The sequence below is a fragment of the Haliotis rufescens genome, unplaced genomic scaffold (genome assembly GCF_023055435.1).
Source record: "Haliotis rufescens isolate VD_foot unplaced genomic scaffold, xgHalRufe1.0.p SCAF_8, whole genome shotgun sequence".
Classification (NCBI taxonomy): Eukaryota; Metazoa; Mollusca; class Gastropoda; order Lepetellida; family Haliotidae; genus Haliotis; species Haliotis rufescens.
This window is the reverse complement of record NW_025964372.1, coordinates 50,769,654-50,797,595: the sequence shown is the minus strand read 5'-3', so window position 1 is coordinate 50,797,595 and position 27,942 is coordinate 50,769,654. Positions and strand designations below refer to the sequence as shown.

General features: G+C 44.4%; 1 protein-coding gene across 2 annotated transcripts; it reads right to left on the bottom strand.

The window, feature by feature from the left end:
* Positions 1-192: 192 nt before the first annotated feature.
* Positions 193-27,921, bottom strand: LOC124152396 (receptor-type tyrosine-protein phosphatase kappa-like). Of its 2 annotated transcripts, XM_046525321.2 has the most exons (15): positions 27,763-27,921; positions 27,150-27,380; positions 19,944-20,027; positions 18,884-18,979; positions 15,773-15,910; positions 14,754-14,891; positions 13,997-14,117; positions 11,512-11,723; positions 9,993-10,040; positions 9,006-9,326; positions 7,834-8,118; positions 7,058-7,275; positions 6,595-6,771; positions 3,657-6,149; positions 193-2,630 (listed from the first exon to the last, which is right to left on the bottom strand). In XM_046525321.2, the coding sequence occupies exons 2-15, from the start codon at positions 27,214-27,216 to the stop codon at positions 2,472-2,474; spliced, it is 4,557 nt and encodes a 1,518-aa protein (XP_046381277.2). In that variant the 5' UTR covers positions 27,217-27,380; positions 27,763-27,921; the 3' UTR covers positions 193-2,471. The 2 variants fall into 2 exon arrangements, with proteins under 2 accessions (XP_046381277.2, XP_048245906.1); XM_048389949.1 differs by lacking the exon at positions 15,773-15,910.
* Between the last annotated feature and the right edge of the window lie 21 nt (positions 27,922-27,942).

Sequence of the window (27,942 nt, the reverse complement as noted above, 5' to 3'; positions counted from 1 at the left end):
TAAACAAGAAACCAAAGGCCTAAAAACGCATAATATTATCTTTGGTGTATGGTGTAATTATATTCTAGGTGTATATAACTAAAGTAATGGGAATAAAGTTGTTTGAACCCAAGTCACTCACACATCCAACACCCGATGGGAGCGAGTTTGTTAAAATACTTGCCTGTAAAAGGTAAAAACAAAGACCTTTCATACAAGAGATATATTTAATCCAACAAAACGAGCTCAGAATAATAAAATACGTGTATGTATAGGATTTCGTGGTTTAAGCTGTATTGGACGGAGATAAAAACTATATATCACACACGTATGGTACAGGTGACGTGACTATTCACGAGTATATCACGACGTAGCACCTACATCTGCAATACATCATAATTCAAGCTTAATAAATATTATAATTGCATTATGTTTACGAATACTGAGAGGATTTGGCAATAGAGCATGTTGCTATAAATACTCAGGATGAAAACTCTAAGAACTACAAGTGCATATGTTGTCAGACTTTTTAAGAACATTACTGAAAAGAGAATACTAGGTTTTGTCTTTGGTGTAAACTTTCAAAGATATGATTGAATCTTTTCATGGGACGTTTCTACGTCTTACATACAAAATGAACCGAACCAAACCGGAACACGTGTTGATGCATTTGTGTTAACTACGTCATCAGAACTTACCAACCGGGCTTACCAATCGGAGCTTACCACCCGGGCTTACCAATCGGAGCTTACCAACCGGGGCTTACAAATCGGAGCTTACCAATCAGAGCTTACCAACCGGGGCTTACCAATCGGAGCTTACCACCCGGGCTTACAGATCGGAGCTTACCACCCGGGCTTACCAATCGGAGCTTACCAACCGGGGCTTACAAATCGGAGCTTACCAATCAGAGCTTACCAACCGGGGCTTACCAATCGGAGCTTACCACCCGGGCTTACAGATCGGAGCTTACCAACCGGGGCTTACCAATCGGAGCTTACCAATCAGAGCTTACAACCGGGGCTTACCAATCGGAGCTTACCAAACGGAGCTTACCAACCGGAGCTTACCAATCGGTGGTCGATGACCACAGCTCTAAAATCGGTCAGGTACCGATTGATGTTTACAGTTCAAAGTTGAGGAAAGATGGCTAAATTGAACAATAACCCTGTGCCAGAATGGAATGTGTGTGGGTATATGACCACAAGCTAGATATGTATATGACCGACATCACAAGCTAGATATGTATGAAGGCGTATGATAACTTCATATGCATTGTCACAAAATGCGCCTAGATGTGTACAATTAGAACATGCCTGCTAGATATGTTTAGATAATCACAGGCGAGCTAGATATGTATGTAACTACAGGCGAGCTAGATATGCATGTTTAGGAGATATCAATATACTCACAGGCGAGCTAGATATGTACATGATATTACATGAGAGTTAAATATTATTTGTTTTTAAAATAAGTCCATACTTGCCTGAATAATCTGACTGACAAAACGTGCATCAGACCTAAACATGACCTGTGGTGACTTCGATGTAACATGCTTGATACAAGTACTGACCATCCATAGATACGCATGTTCATCATGTGCATGGGCCCTTACCATGGATATTTGGAATGATATTTAGTACAAAAGTAGTCATACCTGAAAACATGTTCACTTCGGTTTCCATGGCAATGTATGGTACATGAATAGATACAGACGAGACATATGACCATTGTTTGGTACCATCCATCACTGGACAACATAAAGCGTTTATGATTCAATATACAGAGATAATTCAGGTTGCGTTGGTGACTATGTATATCTTGTTATATTCCAACCATATCATCTCTCTCCTTGTATGTCCAAAGCAATATGGTCACAATTGCAACGCCTCTAATCATTAATTTAGAACGATGTTGCAGTCGCTCATGAGAATAAAATCAACAACCAATCACAAAGCTGACCAAACGTGAGTTCGGCATAGAAATCAACAACCAATCACAATGCCTCTTGCAAACGTGAGTTCGGCATAGAAATCCACAACCAATGACAATGCCTCTTCTAAACGTGAATTCGGCATACATCTATATTCAAAATTACTGACTCGAGCAATCTCTGGATACATTTAGAGAATTGGAAGACTGTTAATAATCAAATTTTAGCTGCTTCTGAAAACGACGCTATGGTGTGGATTGATCCCAGAGTTCCACAAAGCGGTTGTAGCGCTACGACTATCGTAAAACTACGTAAAACTCGCAATAAGCTTTAACCGCCACTGTCAAATACTCTGTGGGATACATACATAGCATATCTTACATATGTTCTCATACGAATTTCAATCAGCATATTTGTGACATTGACATCGAGTGCATTCGGTAACAGCAACCCACAAGAAAAACACTGGTGGTACAGTTCTGTTTACAACAAAATAAGCTTTCTTTCAAGAACCGCTTATTTCTGAAATCAGATCACAGATCTCGAGCTTTCACGTGAATCAGTTGGAATAGAGAGTATCGTAAAATGACGTGAGACTGAGACTGGGAACGGCGTTGTACTGGTCTAGGCTGGTTCCATATGTGTCTGTGAATCCGCTGTCCGGGAGTCTGAGGTTGATGTAGTCCCAGAGTGTCTTGTAGCAGAACCTCAGTTGTTCCTGAAGTTAACAAAAAAGTACGTTGAGTGAGTGATTGAGTGAGTGAGTGAGTTGGGTTTAACGCCGCTTTGAACAGTACTCCAGTTCTATCACGACGTGTCAGCTTAATGTGTGAGGAAAGCCCGAAGTGATGCAGAGTACTGACGACGTATTCCAACCTCAAATTACAATTTACAGTAAATTACGGTTATGACGAACTCAAAGGGACTGCTAATTTTAATTCGTAATAACCGTAGTTTATTATTAGCATATATCAAGTAGATATACAGCAAAATGATGGGACCAAAAACAGTTCGTTATATCCGTCAGTTCCTTATTAGCGAGTTCGTTATAAACGTAGTTTACTGTAATCCCAACTACAAGCGAATCTGCGCAACTGAGGGACGCAACTCGGAAACACAGAGCCCAAAACCATCGGGCCACTCATCAGAAACTGTAAATAGTAAGCAACCGTTAACCTATTTCAACAGTACAGCAATTATATCATGGCGTCGACGTTTACCACTTAACGAAATGAAACAAGATGGAGTATGGTGCTGACAAACTAAGGACTATTATTGGGTGGAATCTATGAATTACGACGTCTTTACCTACGTCCGTGCCCACCACATAATCAAGGATTGACCTGGGAGGGGACTGTGGTTCAACCAAGTCAGCGAGCTAGAGCATCCGATCCCGTTAATCGCCTCTTACGGCAAGCATAGTCGCCTTTTAGGGTAAGCATGGGTTGCTGAAGATCTATTCTACCCCGATCTTCACGAGTCAGAAGTGTATTGATGTCATATCAGTGCATATGTTCAGAAGCCTATTAAAGATAGTGATGCATGTCATCATATCCCAACTGAGAAGATCGATGCTCATGATGTCAATCACGATTATTCACAGCCGACGTCGTATAGCTGGAATATTGCCGAGTGCATCGTTAAATAACAAACGAACAAACAAATAAACATAATCATTTGACTTTTGATCGCACAAATAAGTTCAACTAATTATTTTATCTCGCGTAAACGTTATTAATCTTACCGGGTACGCCAGAATCTGCGCCCGACGTCGCTTCATGTGTTTGACGGTGTGAAGGACGTCGACCTCCTCGTCTTCGGCGATCTTCTCACAAATGACCTTGATTGCACAGAACAACCCGCTGTGCGTCGCCCCGTCTCTACAGTGCACTATCATCGGCTTCGTGTTCTCATTGGTCACCTGCTGCCAGTCCGTCACGAGGTCAAGAAGGTCAAGGATGAGGGTCTTGGATGTGGGAATAACATTCGGTTCATCCCAGCCATTAAACTGGAACTGACGCACAAACTTGGGCGCTTCCTTCGGCTGGTTGGAATTGTGGATTTTGAAGTTCCTGATTGTGACGTTGTTCTCCTGATACGTTGCCGTCGTCTCCACAAAGAAGGGCTCAAAGGGCTTCATAGTGACGTCAGGCCAGTACTCTGCGCATGTGTCGTCCTCGTGTTTGAACGTTTCCACCATTACAACGGTATTGACGTCATAATCATACACCAACTTCCAGAAGTCTACGATGGTTGACGGGAGCGGTGTCTGTGTGAGGATAAACTCGTTCTTCAACCGGAAGCCGTCTAGGAATGTAGCATTGATGTAGTCAGTCCTTCCAATACCACCCGCGGTCATTAACACGGGCCGAAAACTCTCCATCGGTATCACATCCGGGTATCGGTTCTTGTTATAGTTCACCGGAAGTATTGCTGTGTGGCATTGCTCGGGTCGAGGACTTCGAGTGAACTTCTCAAGCAACCGGAACTGACCTTTGAGATAGGAATGACCTGTCTTCTTGTTCCTCATTGTCAGCTGGCTGTACCATTCTTTCAGGTCGAATCCAACAACAGTGTGCCCGGCGTGGAACTGTTCAAACAGCGCTTCATAAATAAACACGTACTCCTTCAACGTCCGCACCATGAATGGACGGTCCTTTCGGATCTTATTGATGAATGCACGTACGCTTGTCCGACCCTCCTTACTGTACTGTTCAATCAGAGCATCTATAGCAATATAGGTACCTGTTCTCCCCATCCCAGTTCCGCAATGTACCAGGATGGGAGTTTTCACATTCATATGCGCTCGACGTACTTTGTGTCGCATCTCTAGGATAGGGATCGGGTCGAAAGGCACGCCGTGCTCTGGCCAAGCCGTGAACTCAAATATTTTCACCGAACCTTTAAGCCCTTCTGAGGTCTGATACGCTACCACTCGAACAACGTAACTCGCAAAGTATTCAATATCCAGCAGCTCGAGTAGAAACGAACCATACGACGCACGTCCATTTTCCGGCCAATACTGTGTGCACTTGACAATATTGTCCTCCACAATGTTTGTGATCATAACGATGGTCCTGACCTTCGTCTGGGAGATGAGGCGCCAGAAATCTAAGACCGAGTCCTCATCAAAAGGACTCTGTGCCGCGATGTACGCCATGGGCTTCTTGAAGCCAGACACATAACTTGCATTGATGTAGTCATTGGTAGAGTTTTCATCTTGAAACAGAGCAACTCTACTCTTATCATATGGAAGAAGGTGAGGAAAACGATTCTTATGTTTGTTTCGTCTGTCTTTGGCAACATGGGATGGATCTCCGAAGTCATGGCTAAGACTTTTAAACTCGTTTTTAAACGTGACAGGTTCGCCTTCAGGCGGAATTGTCACCTCGCCATTCATGGTCACCATGTCGTCAGGCAAGTACTCCCTACCGGCCACGATGTAGCGACTTTCCCGGACTGAGTATATGGTGTTCCAGTACTTGAGGGGATCATAATCGTCCTTCACTACCGGCATGTCATAACCTTTATCAACGTAGGGTTTATAAGCTGGAAGACGGTTTCTTCTTCTCCACCACAGGAACAACAAAATGGCAAGAATAATGAGGATAAGTAGGATGAGGGCGAGGATGATCCCAACAATGAGTCCCGTGTTGTCCGCGGCGGCAGGGGGAGGGGACACTGTGGTTAGATACACAGGTGCAGTCAGTCTTGGGCCTTTCATCTGTGAGTAGGATGTCTTGGTGACGCTGTTCAGTGTACTGACGACTACATAGTATATGTTGTAGTACTTCTCTCTTTCCAAAGGTCTATTCACCACACCACTATAGTTCCTGCCGTCTCCAATCTCAAATTGCCTCCTCTGTGGAACCTGGCTGGGTTCCAGTTCAGCTGTTATATAACCAGCTGCCTGCCTCCTTCTCCTGGAACCAACCTTCTCCACCCGAAGCTGGTACTTGGTGATGGGTCCGGATGTTGGGAGGACCGGTTCTATGTAGACTGACATTGTAGAGTAGGTGGCGTTGATGAACACAGGGGGCGGTGGGGTTCTAGGATCGCCGTGCTCCGTCCAAAAGCTTCCTGAGACCTCCTGACTGAAGCCTACAGTGTTCCTGACGGCCACGAAGAACAAGTACATTACCCCGGGCTGAAGACGGCAGGTTGTGTACGACGTTGTGATGGCATCAACAACATCAACGGTAGGGGTGTCGTCGTCGGAGGCTTTTTGGAATCGAATCTGAAACAAATCCACATAGTTGTTGAAGTGAGCGAATGAAGTATATGTGTGTGTGTGTGTGTGGGGGGGGGGGGGGGGGGGGGTATTTAGGGGGGAGAAGGGTGTGGGTTGTGAGCTGGGGGCATGGAAACTGGGGGTTGGGTGAGTTGGGGTTGTGTGAGCCGGGGTGATGTGAGCATGAGATGTGGGAGCTGGGGGTGTCTGTCTGAGAAGGGGGTTGGGGAGTGGTGGGGGGTTGGGGTTGGGGTGGGGGGGGGGGGGTGGGGGGGGGGGGGGGGGTTGGTGAGTCGAGGGGATGGGAATGAGATGGGGAAGGAGCTGTAGGTGTTGGGGCTGGGGGAAGGGCTGAGTCAAGAGAGTGGGTGGGGGCTTGGGGCTTGTGAGCTGGGGGCTTAGACAGACGCTCCCACCCAATCCCACCCACCAGATTATAACCTTGACTTACCCTGTAGCTCTGTAGAAGTCCATTGCTTAGCAAGGGAGGCTGCCACGCCACTGTCAAACAGGTCTCATTTTGGTAGGTGCTGGCAAGACTCAGGGGGGCGTGGGGGGTGTTTGGTGCGGTGGTGACTGTGCTGTCGGCTGTGTAGGGCCCCCAACCAGCCTTCGTGCGAGCTCTCATCTAGAACATTATCAGGAGAATTTGAATCGTGCTAGCGATGGGCATATTTAGTCCAATCAGAAATAGATAAAGCCACAAACTGACCAGTGGTTTGAGGGGTCACAATTGGCTATGGAAGTCTTGTTGAATGCAGGTATGACGGCGGTAGGTAAATAATCGAGTCTGGATCAGACAATCCTGTTACTGACATCATAAGCGTCGATGATTATTATCATTATTATCATCATTATCATCATTATTATTATTATTATTATTATTATTATTATTATTCCCCGAGATAACATACCCGAAAGTAGTAGGTTGTGAAAGCGCGGAGGGAGTCGATAGTGACCGCGGTCTGAGGAGCCGGGAAGGTCAAGGTCTTTTGAGTGCTGAAGGTGGCGTTGTCGCTGTAAGTCAGGCCGTACTCCGTGAGGACGCCATTTGTGGTTGATGGAGGGGTGAAGGTCACAAGAATTGTAGACTCAGTAACAGTCCTACCCGAAATAAACATTGGTCCCGGGGCTGAAAATAACATATTAGTTAAACGTCACTTGGTCGTTATGTCTTCTTGATTGGCGGTAAGTGGGCCCACCGTGTGATAAACGTAGACAAAATATAACTAAGGTGTTTTGTCGAATATTATATATTACGTCGTATAATACCGACAAAAAGAAAGTATATTTCTGTAATAATTGCCAATCGGCAAGACAGTAGGTGGCTAACCGAGTGATGTATCGTTCATAATTACATAATATATCATTATTGCTTGACTAACGCAATAAAAATGAAAAAGAAAAAGATAATATTCTTGGGTGGTAGTGGCCAATATGTGTGGATGGCTGGACAAGGGTGAGAAGCCGTAGCAGCGATCGCATATTAATACACAATAACCTCTCTGCGTAAACTTGCAGATATGTGGACCATTCCTACATGATATATGCTTCATTCTTGCATAATTGATAGTTCATTCTTACACGATATACCATTCATTCTGGCATGAATTATCGTTCAGTCTTGCATAATATACCGGCGTCCATTCGTCCATCCTACATCGAACATAGTATTGTTACACCCTCGTACCTTCCTCCTCTGTAGTGAAGGTGAAGGCTGCAGACATCGGCCCGATCGCCACGGTGTTCTGGTATGTCACCGTGACGTTGTACTGTGTGTACGGTGTTAGGGAGTCGTAGTTAATGGAGGTGACGTTGCTGACGTCGTTGCGCAAGCTGCTGCTGCTGTTGAGCATGATGTTGTACTGGACAAACCGACCGCCTCGTTGTGCACAGGGGACACTTGCCCACGTGATCATCACCGTACGTGACGTCAGGTCACGTGTTGCAAAGTTGGAGACGGTGTCATTGGGAGCTGCACAGGGAAAACGAGATTCTTGTTGATATTTTAAGGCAGTGTACTGTTGCAGCATCAGATATCACATATCACATATCTAAATTGTACACTGCATCCTCCTGCATGCGAGTGGCATATCGTCAGCTTGGTCGTTATATTTTCAGTCAGAAATGCATTTAAATCTCCCCAACCCAGTACATTCTCCAACAATATTGACATGATGTCGGGAGGAAGTGCAACCAGGAGAAAACACATCGGTAAAACATGGGCGTATATTATTGGCTGGTGAGGTACAAGCTATGTTTGTTTGTTTGTTGTTTTACGCCGTACTCAGCAATAATCCAGCGATATGAAGGCGGTCTGTAAATAAAGGAGTATGGACCAGACAATCCAGTGTTTGACATCCTGAGCATCGATCCGCGCAATTGGGATACGATGACATGCATCAACCAAGTCAGCGAGCCTGACCACCCGATCCCGTTAGTCGTCTCTTACGACAAGCATAGTCGCCTTTTACGGCAAGCATGGGTGGCTGAAGACCTATTCTACCCCGGATCTTCACTGGTCTGGTGGGGTACAAATATGTATAACTCTAAGAGTGAGCGAGTGAGTGGTTCAACGCCGCTTTAAATAGTATTTCAGTCATATCACGGCATGTCTGCTTTACGTTGGAGGAAATAGCTAAATAATCCACATTTACCTCTTTGATGAAGCCCACGAGTACGGGTATGGAATCACGTACCAGCAAACATAATCAGGATTCAACCAACCGATCACAGATTTCTGCCACGCTTCAGGGACCAAACTCTGCATAGCGAATTGCCTAAGACGACTGGGTCAACATTACCCCTAATTTCCTCCTAGCTAGCTTTTTGAAATAATGATACATTTCCCCTGTTTCCTACCTATTTCTCTGGTCGATATCCTTCTGTCTAAAACGTCACTGATGTTCAGCGCCTCGCCGAAGGCTTCGAGGGTAAATGAGTACACTCGCCATGGGTCAAGGTCAGTGATGTTCACGCTACCGGAACCGGAAGTGTGTGTAACCGGGACCCTTGTGATAGGACCGTCGACGACAGCGCAGTCCCCGATCCCTACTTCCTTGTAGAACAGCGTTATGTTAAAGGCGATGCTCAGGCTGGTGGCGTTTCCCGTCAGCGTCCACGACATCCTGACGGTACCGTCAGACAGCAAAACGGGGGTTACGACGTCAAACACCTTCAGACCTGACCCAACACATAGTTGAAACATAAAATTCATGACTCTTTCCAGTGTATATGCTCTGGACAAATATATCTCAGGTACAGAACATATTAGAGAAATGAGTAAAGAGTGAGTAAGTATAGTTTTTAGGAACTATCAGTCAGGGGATACTTGAAATGGACTTCACAATTTGTAAAATCTTATGGAATCGAACACGAGACTTCATGCGTAACGAGCGAAGGTTTTATCCACTAGGCTACACAGCCACCCCGAAATTTACCTGCTGAAATAAACACCGTAGACACAATTTTATGGATAACAACTTCTTTAATAATGTTATCCATAAAGTTGTGTCTACCTTGTCATCCGTCAACTTCTAACTAATGCCTATCAAACAATTATAAACATCACACAACACATATATCGATATCCTAGCTGAGGGAAGAATAGTGCTTCATTCATCAGCAATATGTCAGCTTTATCATGGCGGACTGTAAATAGATCCTCGGCCGAAGACCCAAAGGTTGATAGCATGAGAAGCGTTCAACGTCGCCTAGGCACGACGACACCCGATGTCATTGTTGTCGACTCCCACTGCAACAGTAGGGAACATGGGGTATCCACCCCGTAAATACCCAAAAGTTATCCCTATCAAACGTTGAGTGGTATCGTAAACGAGGAGCACGTACCAATGATAGACCGCGTTGTTGTCGTTGTCGGGGGAGGCTCTGTGGTCGCTGTGGATGAGATAAGAAAGATAGTCAAAAACATGGACAGGATCCTGTCTAAAGTAACATGGGCAAAACAGCTTCCAGTGATATCGGAATATTTATCATAATAATATAATTCTTGACTCTGGACCTTCCACACAGCCCCCGGGGAGGTAGGGTTTCCAGACTGACGGAGTGAGGGTTACCAGTGTTACCTGTAGGGTGTACCTGTGTTACCTGTAGGGTGTACCTGTGTTACCTGTAGGGTGTACCTGTGTTACCTGTAGGGTGTTCCTGTGTTACCTGTAGGGTTAAACTGTGTCACCTGTCGCGGTTACCTGTGTTATCTGTAGCGTTTACCTGTGTTACCTGTAGGGTGTACTTGTGTTACCTGAAGCGTGTAACTGGTTACCTGTAGGGTGTACCTGTGTTACCTGTAGGATGTACCTGTGATACCTGTAGGGTGTACCTGTGTTACCTGTAGGGTGTACCTTTGTTACCTGTAGGATGAACCTGTGATACCTGCAGGGTGTAATTGTGTTACCTGTAGGGTGTAACTGTGTTACCTGTAGGGTGTACCTGTGTTACCTGTATGGTGTACCTCTGTCACCTGTATGGTGTACCTGTGTTACATGTAGGGTGTACCTGTGTTACCTGCAGGGTGTACCTGTGTTACCTGTAGGGTGTACCTGTGTTACCTGTAGGGTGTAACTGGTTATCTGTATGGTGTACCTGGTTACCTGTAGGGTGTAACTGTGTTACATGTAGGTTGTACCTGTGTTACCTGTAGGATGTACCTGTGTTACCTGTAGGGTGTAACTGTGTTACCTGTAGGATGTACCTGTGTTACCTGTAGGGTGTACCTGTGTTACCTGTGTCACCTGTAGGGTGTAACTGTGTTATCTGTAGGGTGTACCTGTGTTACCTGTAGGGTGTAACTGTGTTACCTGTAGGGTGTACCTGTGTTACCTGTAGGGTGTACCTGTATTACATGTAGGGTGTAACTGTGTTACCTGTAGGGTGTAACTGTGTTACCTGTAGGGTGTTCCTGTGTTACCTGTAGGGTTTAACTGTGTCACCTGTCGTGGTTACCTGTGTTATCTGTAGCGTTTACCTGTGTTACATGTAGGGTGTACCTGTGTTACCTGAAGCTTGTAACTGGTTACCTGTAGGGTGTACCTGTGTTACCTGTAGGGTGTACCTGTGTTACCTGTAGGGTGTACCTGTGTCACCTGTAGGGTGTACCTGTGTTACCTGTAGGGTGTACCTGTGCTACCTGTAGGGTGTACCTGTGTTACCTGTAGGGTGTACCTGTGTTACCTGTAGGGTGTACCTGTGTCACCTGTAGGGTGTACCTGTGTTACCTGTAGGGTGTACCTGTGTTACCTCTAGGGTGTAACTGTGTTACCTCTAGGGTGTACCTGTGTTACCTGTAGGGTGTAAATGTGTTACCTGTAGGGTGTACCTGTGTTACCTGTAGGGTGTAACATTCACTCACGTGTACAAAGTATGTAGACGAGGGGGGAGGGGAAGCCTTCTGATGCGGTCATGGCCTTGCCGCCGTCGTCCCTCTGGATGTCCACTCTGAACCTGTAGTTCCGGTCACGCTGAAGGTCAAGCATGTAGTGGTAGTACCCCGTCCGCCCTGCCTCGCTCATCCTGGTCGTCACGAACTCCCAGGTAACGCTATTGTTCAACTTGCGGTAAAGCCTGTCAAAGGAACAACACCAGTCACCAATCACATCTACACCCGTGAAGACTGACTGACTGACTGAGTATGGTTTTACGCCGCTTTTAGCAATATTCCAGCAATATCACGGCGGGGGACACCAGAAATGGGCTTCACACATTGTACCCATGTCGGGAATCGAACCCGGGTCTTCGGCGTGACGAGCGAACGCTTTAACCACTAGGCTACCCGACCGCCCCTCACCCGTGAAGATATCCTAGACAATGTTATAACATGATATATAGATTAGATCAAGTAGGAGGAGTTACATGGGCTACTAACATTAAGAATATTTTATATTTATATGGTTTTATTTTTTATATGGGAAATCAATCTGTTGGTCACACTGATTTATTTATATGTGAGTTTTCACAAAGATTTATAGTTGTTATATACAAACATGGCTTCACAAGTTAATGATTATAAACATTTAGAATTTTATTCGTCACTCAAAGCAGAATTTGTTACTGAACCGTATATTTTAAAAATCACTTGTAAAGAACTGAGAAGAATGTTATCAATATTAAGAATTTGAGAATTAACTGATTTACTTCAATGCTGTAAATATATTAAAGAGGCTATTGTATGACGTTCATCCCATTCGTAATACTTGTTTAATGTTGCACCAATATGTATATTCTATAAGTCAATATTTATTTGTACATGGGCCTTTATACTGAATAAAGAAATTGAATTAAATTGAAGATCCGGGATAGAATAAGTCTTCAGCAAGGTCTTCTGTTTACAGTCTCTCTTTCAAGAACATGTACGCCACCAAGAGATATTTTACGTGCGTTTCCGTCTGAAGAACCGCGCTGGAAACATAACATTGTTGATAAATGTTGTTTTAGTTTTCTTTCGGTTATAGGCAGATAAAACATTCGAAACACAAGCACAAACCCTCGGGGTCATGACAAAATCTAGGGGTCATGACAAAATCTCAGGGTCATGACAAAATCTGAGGGTCATGACAAAATCTCAGGGTCGTGACAAAATCTCAGGGTCGTGACAACATCTCAGGGTCATGACAAAATCTCAGGGTCATGACAACATCTCAGGGTCATGACAAAATCTCAGGGTCGTGACAAAATCTCAGGGTCGTGACAAAATCTCAGGGTCGTGACAAAATCTCAGGGTCGTGACAACATCTCAGGGTCATGACAAAATCTCAGGGTCGTGACAAAATCTCAGGGTCGTGACAACATCTCAGGGTCATGACAAAATCTCAGGGTCATGACAAAATCTGAGGGTCATGACAACATCTCAGGGTCGTGACAAAATCTCAGGGTCATGACAAAATCTCAGGGTCGTGACAACATCTCAGGGTCATGACAAAATCTCAGGGTCATGACAACATCTCAGGGTCATGACAAAATCTCAGGGTCGTGACAAAATCTCAGGGTCGTGACAAAATCTCAGGGTCATGACAAAATCTCAGGGTCGTGACAACATCTCAGGGTCATGACAAAATCTCAGGGTCGTGACAAAATCTCAGGGTCAGGACAAAATCTCAGGGTCGTGACAACATCTCAGGGTCATGACAAAATCTCAGGGTCGTGACAACATCTCAGGGTCAGGAGAAAATCTCAGGGTCAGGAAAAACTCTCGGGGTCAGGAGAAAATCTCAGGGTCGTGACAAACTCTCGGGGTCAGGAGAAAATCTCAGGGTCAGGAAAAACCCTCGGGGTCAGGACAAACTATCGGGGTCAGGACAAACTCTCGGGGTCAGGACAAAATCTCGGGGTCAGGACAAAATCTCAGGGTCAGGACAAACTCTCGGGGTCAGGACAAACTCTCGGGGTCAGGACAAACTCTCGGGGTCAGGACAAACTATCGGGGTCAGGACAAACTCTCGGGGTCAGGACAAACTCTCGGGGTCAGGACAAAATCTCGGGGTCAGGACAAAATCTCAGGGTCAGGACAAACTCTCGGGGTCAGGACAAACTCTCGGGGTCAGGACAAAATCTCAGGGTCAGGACAAACTCTCGGGGTCAGGACAAACTATCGGGGTCAGGACAACCCCCCGGGGTCAGGACAAACTCTCGGGGTCAGGACAAACTCTCGGGGTCAGGACAAACTCTCAGACTTTCGGCCCTCGGATGCGTCTCTCTCCCTCATGTTCACTTTTTCAACAAAACTTGACGCGAGTGTTTTATCCTCTACATCAACAGATGTGCCCAGATGTCGCCTTTATATGGCTTTTTACAGCGTTAAACAACAAACAAACATCAGGTTCCTCGATGTGCGCTGTTACCTGTAGTCCGCTATAGGTCCTTCTCCAATGTCAATCTCCTCGTTCCAGCTCGGCCACGTGATATTTGCCCTCTGACATCCCACGGAGGCTGCGGATGGGGGGCTAACCAACTTTGGGAGGCCTTCAAATAGAGTGAGTGAGTTGGGTTGAATGCGGCTTCATTAACAGTATTTTAGTTTTATCACGATGTGTCAGGGTGATGCATGTCTGACACATAGGTGAGACCCATGAGTAAGGGTTTGGTGCTAACAAACCAAGAAAACATGACAGGAAGAATCTTGGATTCGAACCCACGATCACAGATTTCTGGCGCTAATAAGAACTTAACTCTGCACGGCGAACTGCTGCCTAGTAGAAGTGCGGCTCTGTGCGCCGCCTCCCTATCCCAGACTCCCACACACCCTAACACTCACATACAGACACGCACGCACACACACCCTAACACTCACACACAGACACATACAGACACGCGCGCACGCACGCACACACATACATACACAGACACAAAAACGCACGCACACACGTACTAACACACATACACACGCACGTACACATGTACACTCACATACATACACTCTCACTCACACACTCACTCACACACGAACGCACACACACTCACTCACGCAGACACACACGCAGACACACGTTAATATTTTTATTATCATAATAAAGATACGATACACTTGATGATCGAGGTTGGGTACGTTAAGGCTACGTCAAGGCTACGTCAAGGCTACGTCAAGGCTACGGCACGTACGTATTTGGCAACTCGGTCCTCCGTAGTCAGGATGACACAGACCATCACGACACAGACCGTTGACAGAGTCACATGACTCATCTCCCACGCAGTTGCAACTCAGTGCGCAGTCCAGGCCAAAAGTGTTGTTGTCGCATCCTGAAAAGAAACAACATTAACTTTATTGTTTCCTGTTTGTTGTTTAACGATGTCTTGACCGGGCAAAGCAGTGGTTGATGTCATGAGCGATCGTCACAGTCGGGGTACGGTCACATGTTTTCAACCAGTCATACATCTTCCCGAGGCAAAGGAGCTCACTGACTATAAAAGTTCAGTTTCCACCCTTGCCGAACTAGGCTGGTATTATGGAGTTACGTTTTGTCTTGACTAACGAGTCTATGCATAGTCCAATCAAAATCGCGCACCGAAATCAAAATCCGGTTCGTAAACTGTCGTGCAGATTTCGATCGATTGCAGGGTTTGCAAAGCATGTGCATCGCCAATTCGTTGTCAGCAGATATTTTCCAAATCCTTTCATGTTTTTAATCAAGGTGCTCACGTGATTTGATGCATTTCGCGATGTAAGACCCGTTTTATCACAATATAGATCTTGATTATCGATCAGATCGTCCTGACTAGGCGCCACCATTTTTTGTGAAGCAAACGCAAGTGATACGAGAGGTGGAATCTGATTGGTCCATAGGAGAGGCTTAGAAGGGACATAATTGGTAATAGCCGCTGGTGGCGCAACGATCGAGCCCAGTAATACCAGCATAGTTCGACAAGGGTGGAAACTGGACTTTTAAAGTCAGTTAACTCTCTTGCCTCGGGAAGTTGCCAGTCATGAAGCCGGTTATTTTGTTTTGTTATTTTGCCTTAAAATACCTATGTTGTTAAAAATATAATTGATCGGTTCCTCCTTACAGAGAAAGAAAGTACCTTATGAAGCAATACCCGAAACAAACAAAATTTCCCTTAGCATTCTCAACCCCGCAATCCACCCAACCACCCCCACCCTAGAGAACGCTTAACTCCCTCACCGTCTTGACAGAAGGGGGGTTCCTTCCACCCCCGGGCACACTTCCACCCCGCACAGAAGCCGTCCGTTCGACACAGTTCCTGGTTGAGGCAATGACAGGTGCCCGTACAGTTCACCCCGAACAAGTAACTGGGGCATCCTACATGGAGAGAAATGAGTTGAGTTTAACTCGGCTTTGGTCAGTACTTGAACATTGACGCAGGTCATGGACGTTTCACGAAGGTTTAACGCAGCTTTGAAAAGTATTCCAGTTTTATATCACGGTGTGTCAGCTTAATGTGGGAGAGAAGGACGAAGTGATGCAGGTCTCAGACGTTCACCACTTCGCTGAAACCCACGAGCACGGGTATGGTGCTGACAAACCTAGAAACATAATCGGGGTGAACCGGGATTCGAACCCACATTCATAGGTTTCTGGCGTGCCCAAAGGACGCAGCCCTACACAACGAATTGAGCCACCCGTGCCACTCGAATTCGAGTAAGCGTATTGTGCATTCTCAGCAAGGTTTGGGGCGTGTCTGGAGTTCGAATCCACCCTCTTGAGAATACATTGACTTCTTTGTCCATAAATATTGATACACATGATTAGTATTGATTACACAATGAGGTTACGTGAAATTGGGTTTGACGTCGCGTCCAAGATTATTGCAATTACATAGCGACGTGCAAGCACGTGTGTGTGTGGTTGCTTGTACAAGTCCGGACTGATGCCGATTTATAGTGCAAGCTAAGTGAGATACCATGCCGCAGTTTAACGTGAATATCCCACTCAGACACAGTATACTGACTCCGAGCCGTCAAGTCCTTGTTTTAGCCCCTTAATGCCGAGTGTCCGACAGGGTAACAACAAATACCGTCTTTTAAGGTCTTTCGTGTGACCCGGCCGGGGATCGAACCCCGGACCTTCCGCTCTCCGGGCGGACGCTCTGCCACTAGAACATGGAGGCGGTCCGATTACACAATGAGGAACAATGAACACCACAGAGAAAACACAAACATTTGGAACTCAACTTTAATTGTAATAATTGTTGGCAGTCGGGATTTCTGGATCAGTTTGTGCGCTGCATTATATCGTTAATCTACCCGTCCGATTCGCGAGATCCCACGTGATTTTAACTTCACCATTCACGTGACACCTCGACAGGGAACCTGCTGAAGACATCACAACCCGTCTGCACACCGCTTCCCCTTCTCCGTCACTGACGGGCGGTCGGGTAGCCTAGTGGTTAAAGCGTTCGCTCGTCACGCCGAAGACCCGGGTTCGATTCCCGACATGGGTACAATGTGTGAAGCCCATTTCGGGTGTCCCCCGCCGTGATATTGCTGGAATATTGCTAAAAGCGGCGTAAAACCATACTCACTCACTCACTCACTCTGTCACTGACCAGCTGGTAATTTTGGAATGTGTAGGTACATAGAGATATATTGATCACTGGACTATGGCTTTGACAGAAGCCTGGACTATGGCTTTGACAGAAGCATGTACTCTGGCTTTGACAGAAGCCTGTACTATGGCTTTGACAGAAGCCTGTACTATGGCTTTGACAGAAGCCTGTACTATGGCTTTGAAAGAAGCCTGTACTATGGCTTTGACAGAAGTCTGGACTATGGCTTTGACAGAAGCCTGTACTATGGCTTTGACAGAAGCCTGGACTATGGCTTTGACAGAAGCCTGTACTATGGCTTTGACATAAGGCGTTCCGTGTCCCTTGTCACGTAATCACCGAACGGAGCGGAAAATTCAATAATATTGTCTGTTTCTCGAACAAAGACACCTCGACACCTCAACACCTCGACATATGTTTCAGGGTTTGAGTTGTATTTCATTGTATCCATGTCTCCGTGGTCTAGAGGTGGGTTGCCTGCCCGGAGAGGGGAAGGACGGTAGTTCGATCCCCGGCCGCGTCATACTAAAAGACGCCACAAGATGGTGGGTGGTACCCTGCTGGCGCTCAGCATTAAGGAGATACAACAAGGACTGACTGGCTCGGAGTCAGTATACTGTGTCTCAATGGGGTATCCGTTTTAACTACGGGACACACACGCACGCACACACGCACGCACGCACACACGCACACACACACGTCGCTGTATGAGTGCAATAATCTGGAACCTCCTTCTCTCTCACATTATGACCTTGTTTGTTTGTTGTTTAACGCCGCACTCGGCAATATTCCAGCTCTATGATGGCTGGCTGTAAATAATCGAGTCTGGACCAGACAATGCAGTGATTGACATCATGAGCATCGATCCATGCAATTGGGATCGATGATATTCATCAACCAAGTCAGCGAGCCTGACCACTCAATCCCGTTAGTCGCCTCTTACCACACGCATAGTCACCTCTCACAGCAAGCATGGGTTGATGAAGACTTATTCTGCCCCGGACCTTCACGGGTCTGTATGACCTTGATATACTTGAAGTATTCCGGAAAACAGTGACCTGCCGGCTCGTGTCCACTTATTTCTAAAGATTTAGTGTTATTATTTCTTATGGTCAAGTGATACTGTGTCTCATCATCAGGCTTCCAATTTCCATGACAATTCCCCTAATTCCAAATAAAATTGGCACATTATTATGGCGATGCCAAGTCAACAATGAGTATGAATATATTCACATGATTTACAACTGTACTGATTTGGTTCTACTTTTAGGCCGAAATCCCGAACAGAATATGTCGACATAAATGAATTATTGAAACTTTTCAATATCTTTCGGCTATAAACTAGGGACAAAACCGTGCCCCGGATACAACTTTCAACGATTTTTGGCAAAATCTGAAGGTTAAAAGTTGAAATATTCGAAAAAACCACCTACCAAAAGCAACTAAAATAATTATCGTTTTTCAATGTTATCGGCTCACTCCAATGAACACTTAAAAAAACAACTTCCAAGCAAGTTCAAATAATAGCCAGCCAATCAGCATATCCAGCGCTTTATCAGTAGATAGATGAGATTTTATTTGTGTGTCAAACGGTAATATGTTAAACTGAAATTGAAACCAGTTTTATGACATAAATATTATCCACCGTCCAGCCACAATAATACTGTAGAATCACTCAACGCGCTAAGTCATAAATACAATACATATTCCAATGTAAAATGTCTCACTTCTGCAGATAGAGCCTTGCCGGAGGTATCCACGGGCGCATGCGAGGCAGTTGTCATCATTCGGACCCGAACATCCAGTACAAGCGGGCGAACACCCTGTGGAATGGAACATAATACATTTTGTTAATAAACACCCGCACATACGACTGATTCATGTAACAAGACAGGGACATACAGTTCACGTACACACACACAAGACACGGACATACAGTTTACGTACACACACACAAGACACGGACATACAGTTTACGTACACACGCACAAGACACGGACATACAGTTTACGTACACACACACACAAGACACGGTCATACAGTTTACGTACACACACACAAGACACGGTCATACAGTTTACGTACACACACACAAGACACGGACATACAGTTTACGTACACACACACAAGACACGGACATACAATTGACGTACACACACACAAGACACGGACATACAGTTTACCTACACACACACAAGACACGGTCATACAGTTTACGTACACACACACAAGACACGGACATACAGTTTACCTACACACACACAAGACACGGTCATACAGTTTACGTACACACAAGACACGGACATACAGTTTACGTACACACACACAAGACACGGACATACAGTTCACGTACACACACACAAGGTATACACTTCACGTACCCACACACAAGACACGGACATACAGTTCACGTACACACACACACACAAGACACGGACATACAGTTTACGTACACACGCACAAGACACGGACATACAGTTGACGTACACACACACAAGACACGGACATACAGTTTACCTACACACACACAAGACACGGACATACAGTTTACGTACACACACACAAGACACGGACATACAGTTTACGTACACACACACAAGACACGGACATACAGTTTACGTACACACACACAAGACACGGACATACAGTTTACGTACACATACACACACAAGGTATACACTTCACGTACCCACACACAAGACACGGACATACAGTTTACGTACACACACACAAGACACGGACATACAGTTTACGTACACACACACACAAGGTATACACTTCACGTACCGACACACAAGACGCCGGTACCGTCGTTTCTGTCGAGGCAGTACTGGCTGCTGCTACACCCGGACGAGCTGTCAGAACATCGCTCTGTAAACAAGGACCGTGGTTTGATGAAATAATCGAATATCAGCACAACAAACGATTGGAGCTACTTTCCCCAATCGAGCAAATGTATGTTAAAATCTTAAGGACTTCTGCAGCTCTTTTAGTTTGTTCTTGCTAAATATAATTAACAAGCGCCCTTTGTAATATAGAATTCCGTGCACGTGGGACGGCGGTGTGTGCCATCGTGTGTGTTGTTTTTTCGTGCGTGTGTGTATTTTTGTGTGTGTTTGTATGTTTTCGTGTGTGAGTGTATTCGCCTGTATGTTTTCTTACGTGTGTGCGAATATTCGTGTGTATTTTCGTGCGAGTGTGCGTGTATTCGTGTGTGGTGGTATATTTATGTGTGTGTGTGTGCGCGTGCGTGTGTGTCTGAGGGGCGGGGACCTTATCTCTGAAAACTGAAGCCACTTTTAAACCATTTGAATACGACATCCAGTACTAACAGCGAACATTTTCATTTTGTCCGTACTACCTTACTATCAAATAGCCGGTCCTTAAGTAATCAGCGTATCGACATTTCGCCCGAGTCTATCTCCGCTGACCCACCAGACGGTGGCCCAGACGATCGAGTTCTCTCGTCACACTCAGTTGCGTGCACCAGTTGATAAACCTCAAAGGGTTAAAAGTCGTGTACTCCTCCTGTTTTTAAACCCTACATTTAACTTTTGAACTATCCCCTTATACCGATAAAGAGGTCATTATCTTTAATTAAAGCAAACATCTTTACGATACCAATCCATTCCTACACGAGTAAACAAATCGGCGGTTGTCACTCAGAGGTATGTCATGAAAGGGAGGTAACTCTACCAACCAAAGCTGCCACTCAATCGCTATCTATCGATCAATCGCTGATCACATAACATTATATGTTCAGCGTGTGTCGACCCCCTACACTTACTCTCACTTCAAACAGGCTGCCGCACGCAACATGAATAAGTTATACGTAAGCAGTTAAATGGTCCTCTGAAAGAAGTGTCCACAAACCAATCTCGTGCTTCACGTTGAGACTAGAACGTGACGGGCGTCGGCATAATGACGAATCACATTAAATATGGAAATGCATTTTAGTTTGTAAGGTTCTGAATTAAACTTCTACTTTGTAACTCAGAAATGGATAAATTATTCTAACGACAAACGTCCGTTCTGAATGCAGTTTTCTTGTGTCCGTGACTCCATTGAGTGTAAGAGGGTTGACAACAGAATAGGACCCAGCATAGCACCCTGACGACTACTGTGTATTTATGTGACTAATGCCGACACAGATAGTGATTACTCACGCACACAACAAGGTCATGTTTGCATGAACAGATGCATTTGTCAGGGCGTTTGTCGAACATAGACAGGTTGCCACGGTCAAAACAGACAGGCGCCGTTTGTATTGCACCACACGACAGCGTTGGAACTCGTACCGTAACGTTTTACGTTGTACTGGATTTGTACGTTCCAGTGTACACCTCTCCCGGGACTGTATAATGCGCAATACTGCACACGCACACGCGCACGCACGCACACACACACACACACACACACACACACACACACACACACACACACACGCACACGCACACGCACACACACACACACACACACACACACACACACACTCCGGGAATAATATGCAATTTCACTCGCTCAAGAGTTAGTTTGGGTGACTTTTTATTGCGTCATGTGGTTTGAATCGGGCTCAAAAGCAATATTTAACGATTCGGTGTCCAAGCTATTTAGAATATTAAGTTATAGATTTAAAACACTTTAATAATCGAGGATGGTGCTTGTGTAGCCTTGTGTTTGAGGTTCGCCCGCTAGACCTCACTCAGTCACTCTAAAACAACAGTGTATCACCCCACTAGTTACCTCTCTCCACTTACAGTCAAGAACAAAACAAACATGCGTATTTAAATAGAAGATTCTATCACTCGAGACTAGAGCTGTACAAACACGAGGGCGATATCCCGATACGACACGCAGCCATATCGTACCGCCAAACACATACCCATGGGCTTAATCACTAGAACCCCTCACCATCAATGACCCAAACAAATAACATCCACAATAATGCCTAGTTCATTCTGATGTATTGTGTGCACGTATAAATATTAAATATTTTAAGTACGTACACCAAAGAATGGAAATTATCCGTAAACTTGGAAAAAACTAAAATTGTGATCTTCAGAAAAGGTGGTCCAATAGCGTCGAAAGAGAGATGGTCATTCGATGGTCAGTTAGTCAATATAGTAGATCACTACTCATATTTAGGAATCTGGTTCTCACACACAATGAATTGGAAAAAAATGTGCCCTTGACTTGTCCTTGCGTGCAAAGAAAGCTTGAATAAGTGTAATGTCTATTTCTCATAAAGTGGGATCGATGTCACCTAATATCTTCTTTAAGCTTTTCGATACCCAGATACAACCAATTTTATTGTATGGTTCTGAAGTATGGGGATTTCAACGTTATGACTGTTTAGAGAAGGTTCATTTATTAGCATGTAAAAAGTTTCTTTGTGTCGGATCTTCTACACCAAATTGCATGGTTTATGGTGAATGTGGTAGATACCCATTATATATTAATTCTCAGATCAGATGTTTAAAATACGGGTTTAAAATTCTTCATATGCATGAACAACGTCTCCCCAAATTAGCCTATAACATGCTTCTACATTTAGATAACACGGGAAAGAATACTTGGACATCGCATATAAGAAATCTTTTATTTTCGCATGGTTTTGGTTTTATATGGCTATGTCAGTCAGTTGGAAATGTAAATATGTTTCTTAATGAATTTCGGAATCGGTCTATAAATATGTTCTACCAAGAATGGCACTCCACTTTAGAGGATAGTTCGCGTTATGAATATTACAAAACTTTCAAGACTTTACTTCAACCAGAAATATATTTATCAGTACTCACTACGGAAAACTTAAGAAAACTGTTAATTAAATATCGACTTGGTTTGCTAGACCTATTTGTAAATGAAGGAAGAAAACTGTCCGTTGAAAAAATGAAAAGAATTTGTCCATTGTGTAAGCTAGAGATAGAAAATGAAATTCATTTTGTGTTTGTCTGTCCATTTTACAATCCGAAAGAAATATATAAAAGATTATTTAATAGCAATGTCACCGATAAACGCCTTTACAGTTATGCTGACGACAAAGAACGAATCAAATATATTAAATCTTTCTCTTTATATTAAGCATGCATTAGCCAAAAGAAATGAATTAATCAAACAACGTGTATATCCTAATGTGTAACATATATGATTGTATCTACATGCGTAACTCTTTCTTGTATATGGGCCGGTGGCCTTTTGTACAATAAACTTCTTTGACTTGACTTCTTGACGTCAAGGGACACTGTGGACTGTATTGTATTTACTATGTAAGCAGGCCCTATAACACGCACTTCCCACATATACAAGTAATTGACATGAGCGAACAATAGTTCTTGCTTAAATGGGAACTTATGGAAGCCGATGGGTCAAAACCACATCAATTCCTTACACAGAGTTGCGTCACTTTTATGTGCCAGGATCTGATGATCTTAGGTTCGAATCCAAAATCCGACCTCATTTGACCGAAGTCGCTTGTTCAGAACGCATGCCAAACATGTGGTTATACTTAATCAATATCTCAAGTTCATTTGAGGAATATATTAATTCACGAACGGCTGGTCAAGGATCCGCTTCGCGCTGGTTCCAATTTCAAAGCAAATCCTGTACGTAATGGCACTCCACACATGTACTCGTTAACCTGCTGAAATCAATACTAATGAACGACAAATAGATCAGAACACATCTTGCTGAAGACTGATAACACACATCACGGGACACGCCGTCAGTGACAAACAGGGCGTCCTACTACTTGGCAGTCGATGAGAATCGATCAAGTAGTTGTGCACATATTTCAGTAACTGGATCCAGTGGCGCGCCGGGATTGTTGTCACCTGCAGATATTGAAGGTCATCGCGACCTTGCTAAGACAACATGTTTTCAACCAGGACGTGGTCCTCCATGTTGGATGGTGTATTGATGTCGGGTGTTTTGTTGTGTTGCGTTGCGATGTCTGATGTTGTGTTGCGATGTCTTGTGTTGAGAAACGCTAAGTGTTTACTTCCTTGAACGTGTTAATGGGGTGGGGGTGGGGATGGGGTGGGGGTGGGGATGGGGATGGGGGTGGTGGTTGTTGATGGTCACTAATTTCAAAAAGAGTCAGGAAAGAGTCCCCAAACAGCGGGAACATCTATTGACACAGCCATTAGTCCACTAACTACTTTCGATCGCGAGGCAAGTCAACACCCAGATGTACGTGTGTGTTCCCCTTTTGTATTATCATACCCAAAACACACACACACACACACACCTCCGCCACTCCCCCCCCCCCCCCCCCCCAAACACACACCCACCCAAACCACACACCCACCTCCACATAACACACAAACACGCCTCCAACACACACACACACACACACACACACACACACACACACACACACACACACACACACACACACACACACACACACACACACACACACACACACACACACACACACACACACAGGAATACCATTCGGTTGGTCCCTGGTATTATTCATACTCTCGATCCAAGATTCACTTCACGTGAAGCGGTCGCTGTGTGAACACGGGTATTCTTCTGTGAACAGTGACCCCATTACTAGTGAACGCCCTTACATTGCCTGTTTAAACACCCTCTTTGAGGCGGCTCGACATAACAATGTTTTTGAAAGCCAAATAATACTGACTTTAGGGTAGGGAAGGTTGAAACGTGATGTAAAACACGACGCGGTTGATATATTGTCAAACGCGATGAGGCACAGCTCCAGGGACACGGAGTCAGAGCCTGTTTGATGGCATGAGCACCCGGTCCGCGGTTGGGGAAACAGTCAACCAAGTCATGGCGGGCGTCCTGTTTAGTCAACTCTCGGGGCAATATTGTGTCTGGTGTGTGTGTGTATGGTGTGTGTGAGAGTGTGTGTGTGTCTGGTGTGTGTGAGAGTGTGTGTGTGTCTGGTGTGGTGTGCATGTGTGTCTGGTGTGCCTGTCTGGTGTGGTGTGCGTGTCTGGTGTGGTGTGCATGTGTGTGGTGTGCGTGTCAGCAGTGGTGTGCGTGTCTGGTGTGGTGTGCATGTGTGTTGTGTGCGTGTCTGGTGTGGTGTGCATGTGTGTGGTGTGCGTCTCTTGTGTGGTGTGCATGTGTGTGGTGTGCATGTGTGTGGTGTGCGTGTCTGGTGTGGTGTGCATGTGTGTCTGGTGTGGTGTGCATGTGTGTGGTGTGCGTGTCTGGTGTGGTGTGCATCTGGTGTGGTGTGTATGTGTGTGGTGTGCGTGTCTGCCTGTGGTGTTGTGTGTGTTTGTGGCGTGGTGTACATGTGTGTTCGTGGGTATGTGTGGTGTGGTGGTGGTGGTGGTGTGTGTGTGTGTGTATATATATTATATAAAAGTTTAGTTAAGTCTGATTCAAATATAACACTTCTGACTAAAATGTAACACCTGTCTCATATATAAGATGTCTGACTCAAATAAAACACCTGTGACTAATGTCACATACCTGTCTCAAAAATAACATGTCTGATTCATATATAACACCTCTGCACCTCTGACTAATATGTAACACCTGTCTCATATATAAGATGTCTGACTCAAATAAAACACCTCTGACTAATGTCACATACCTGTCTCATATATAACATGTCTGATTCATATATAACACCTCTGACTAATATGTAACACCTGTCTTGTATATAACATGTCTGATTCATATATAACACCTCGGACTAATGTCACATACCTGTCTCATATATAACATGTCTGATTCATATATAACACCTCTGACTAATATGTAACACCTGTCTTATATATAGCATGTCTGACACATATAACACCTCTGACTAATATATAACACCTGTCTCATATATAACATGTCTGGCTCAAATAAAAAACCTCTGACTAATGTCACATACCTGTCTCATATATAACATGTCTGATTCATATATAACACCTCTGACTAATATGTAACACCTGTCTTATATATAGCATGTCTGACACATATAACACCTCTGACTAATGTCACATACCTGTCTCATATATAACATGTCTGATTCATATATAACACCTCTGACTAATATGTAACACCTGTCTTATATATAGCATGTCTGACACATATAACACCTCTGACTAATATATAACACCTGTCTCATATATAACATGTCTGGCTCAAATAAAAAACCTCTGACTAATGTCACATACCTGTCTCATATATAACATGTCTGATTCATATATAACACCTCTGACTAATATGTAACACCTGTCTTATATATAGCATGTCTGACACATATAACACCTCTGACTAATGTCACATACCTGTCTCATATATAACATGTCTGATTCATATATAACACCTCTGACTAATATGTAACACCTGTCTTATATATAGCATGTCTGACACATATAACACCTCTGACTAATATATAACACCTGTCTCATATATAACATGTCTGGCTCAAATAAAAAACCTCTGACTAATGTCACATACCTGTCTCATATATAACATGTCTGATTCATATATAACACCTCTGACTAATATGTAACGCCTGTCTTATATATAGCATGTCTGACACATATAACACCTCTGACTAATGTCACATACCTGTCTCATATATAACATGTCTGATTCATATATAACACCTCTGCACCTCTGACTAATATGTAACACCTGTCTCATAAATAAGATGTCTGACTCAAATAAAACACCTCTGACTAATGTCACATACCTGTCTCATATATAACATGTCTGACTCAAATATAACACCTCTGACTAATATGTAACACCTGTCTTGTATATAACATGTCTGACTCAAATATAACACCTCTGACTAATATGTAACACCTGTCTCATATATAAGATGTCTGATTCATATATAACACCCCTGACTAATATGTAACACCTGTCTCATATATAACATGTCTGACACATATAAGACCCTCGGGGGGGGGGGGGGGGGGCCTTGTATACACTTTAGTCGAGTATTTCATTAAACGTATATTTACATTTTTGAAAAAGGGTTATTGAAGAATCGGGTCAACTTACTTATTTGAGCTTGTGCTGACAACACTCCAACGACAACGACGATGGCAACACACAACACATGCGACATCGTCGACTATCAGTCATTATCCTCCTTCCAAGTTTAGGGGGGACCAAACAGTTGCCACACCCGACACAATCCCTGTGTGGTATTACAGGGGAGATAATCCATACACGGCCGAGTTCGGTTGTTGACTGTGGGCCGAGGTAATCCGATCAACGTGCTTGCTTGGCCTGGAATAATCAATACAACAATGTCTGATTAACGATACACTTGTCACACACATGGATTATTTTCTCGTATCCAGGTGTGTTAGTCATGAAGTAGGTCACATTATGTCCATTTTTCGCAAACATTAAACACCCGAGTCGAATATTGAACAGGGGTGCGTTGCACAAGAGTTTTTCAAAAACGAGACAGGTTCAACAGAGCTGCATAGAAAACACATTAACTTGATTTATAGCAACACATTCACCGTAATCTTATTGACTAAATTTAGGTGCTACGTTCCCGCCCGCGGAACGCTAGCCGAGTTGTAACATGTCTCTGTCAATCCCGTGGTATTTAATCAACAAACAGTCACACAGAATTGAGTTATTTGTAGTGGTTACTTACAATTGGAGGCGCAACGAAATTCACAATCCGTGACCACGGCAGCGTGAGGTTTGAAAATGTAGTTTTCACGTGTTTTCTGTCAGTCGCGTGCAACCCCCGCCCGTGACCTCTCGTTTCGTCACGATGACCTCCGCATATTGTCAAGTAAATCGACAACAGCTGACTGGGCGAGCGCGGTAT

Bases quoted from the DNA above. Each gene is read 5' to 3' on its own strand.
- LOC124152396 (XM_046525321.2), bottom strand. From the start codon at position 27,216: ATGTCGCATGTGTTGTGTGTTGCCATCGTCGTTGTCGTTGGAGTGTTG. The intron at 15,911-18,883 runs GTGAGACATTTT...CTCTCCATGTAG, and splicing joins GCAAGGCTCTATCTGCAGAA to GATGCCCCAGTTACTTGTTC. The intron at 6,150-6,594 runs GTAAGTCAAGGT...GATTTGTTTCAG, and splicing joins GACTTCTACAGAGCTACAGG to ATTCGATTCCAAAAAGCCTC.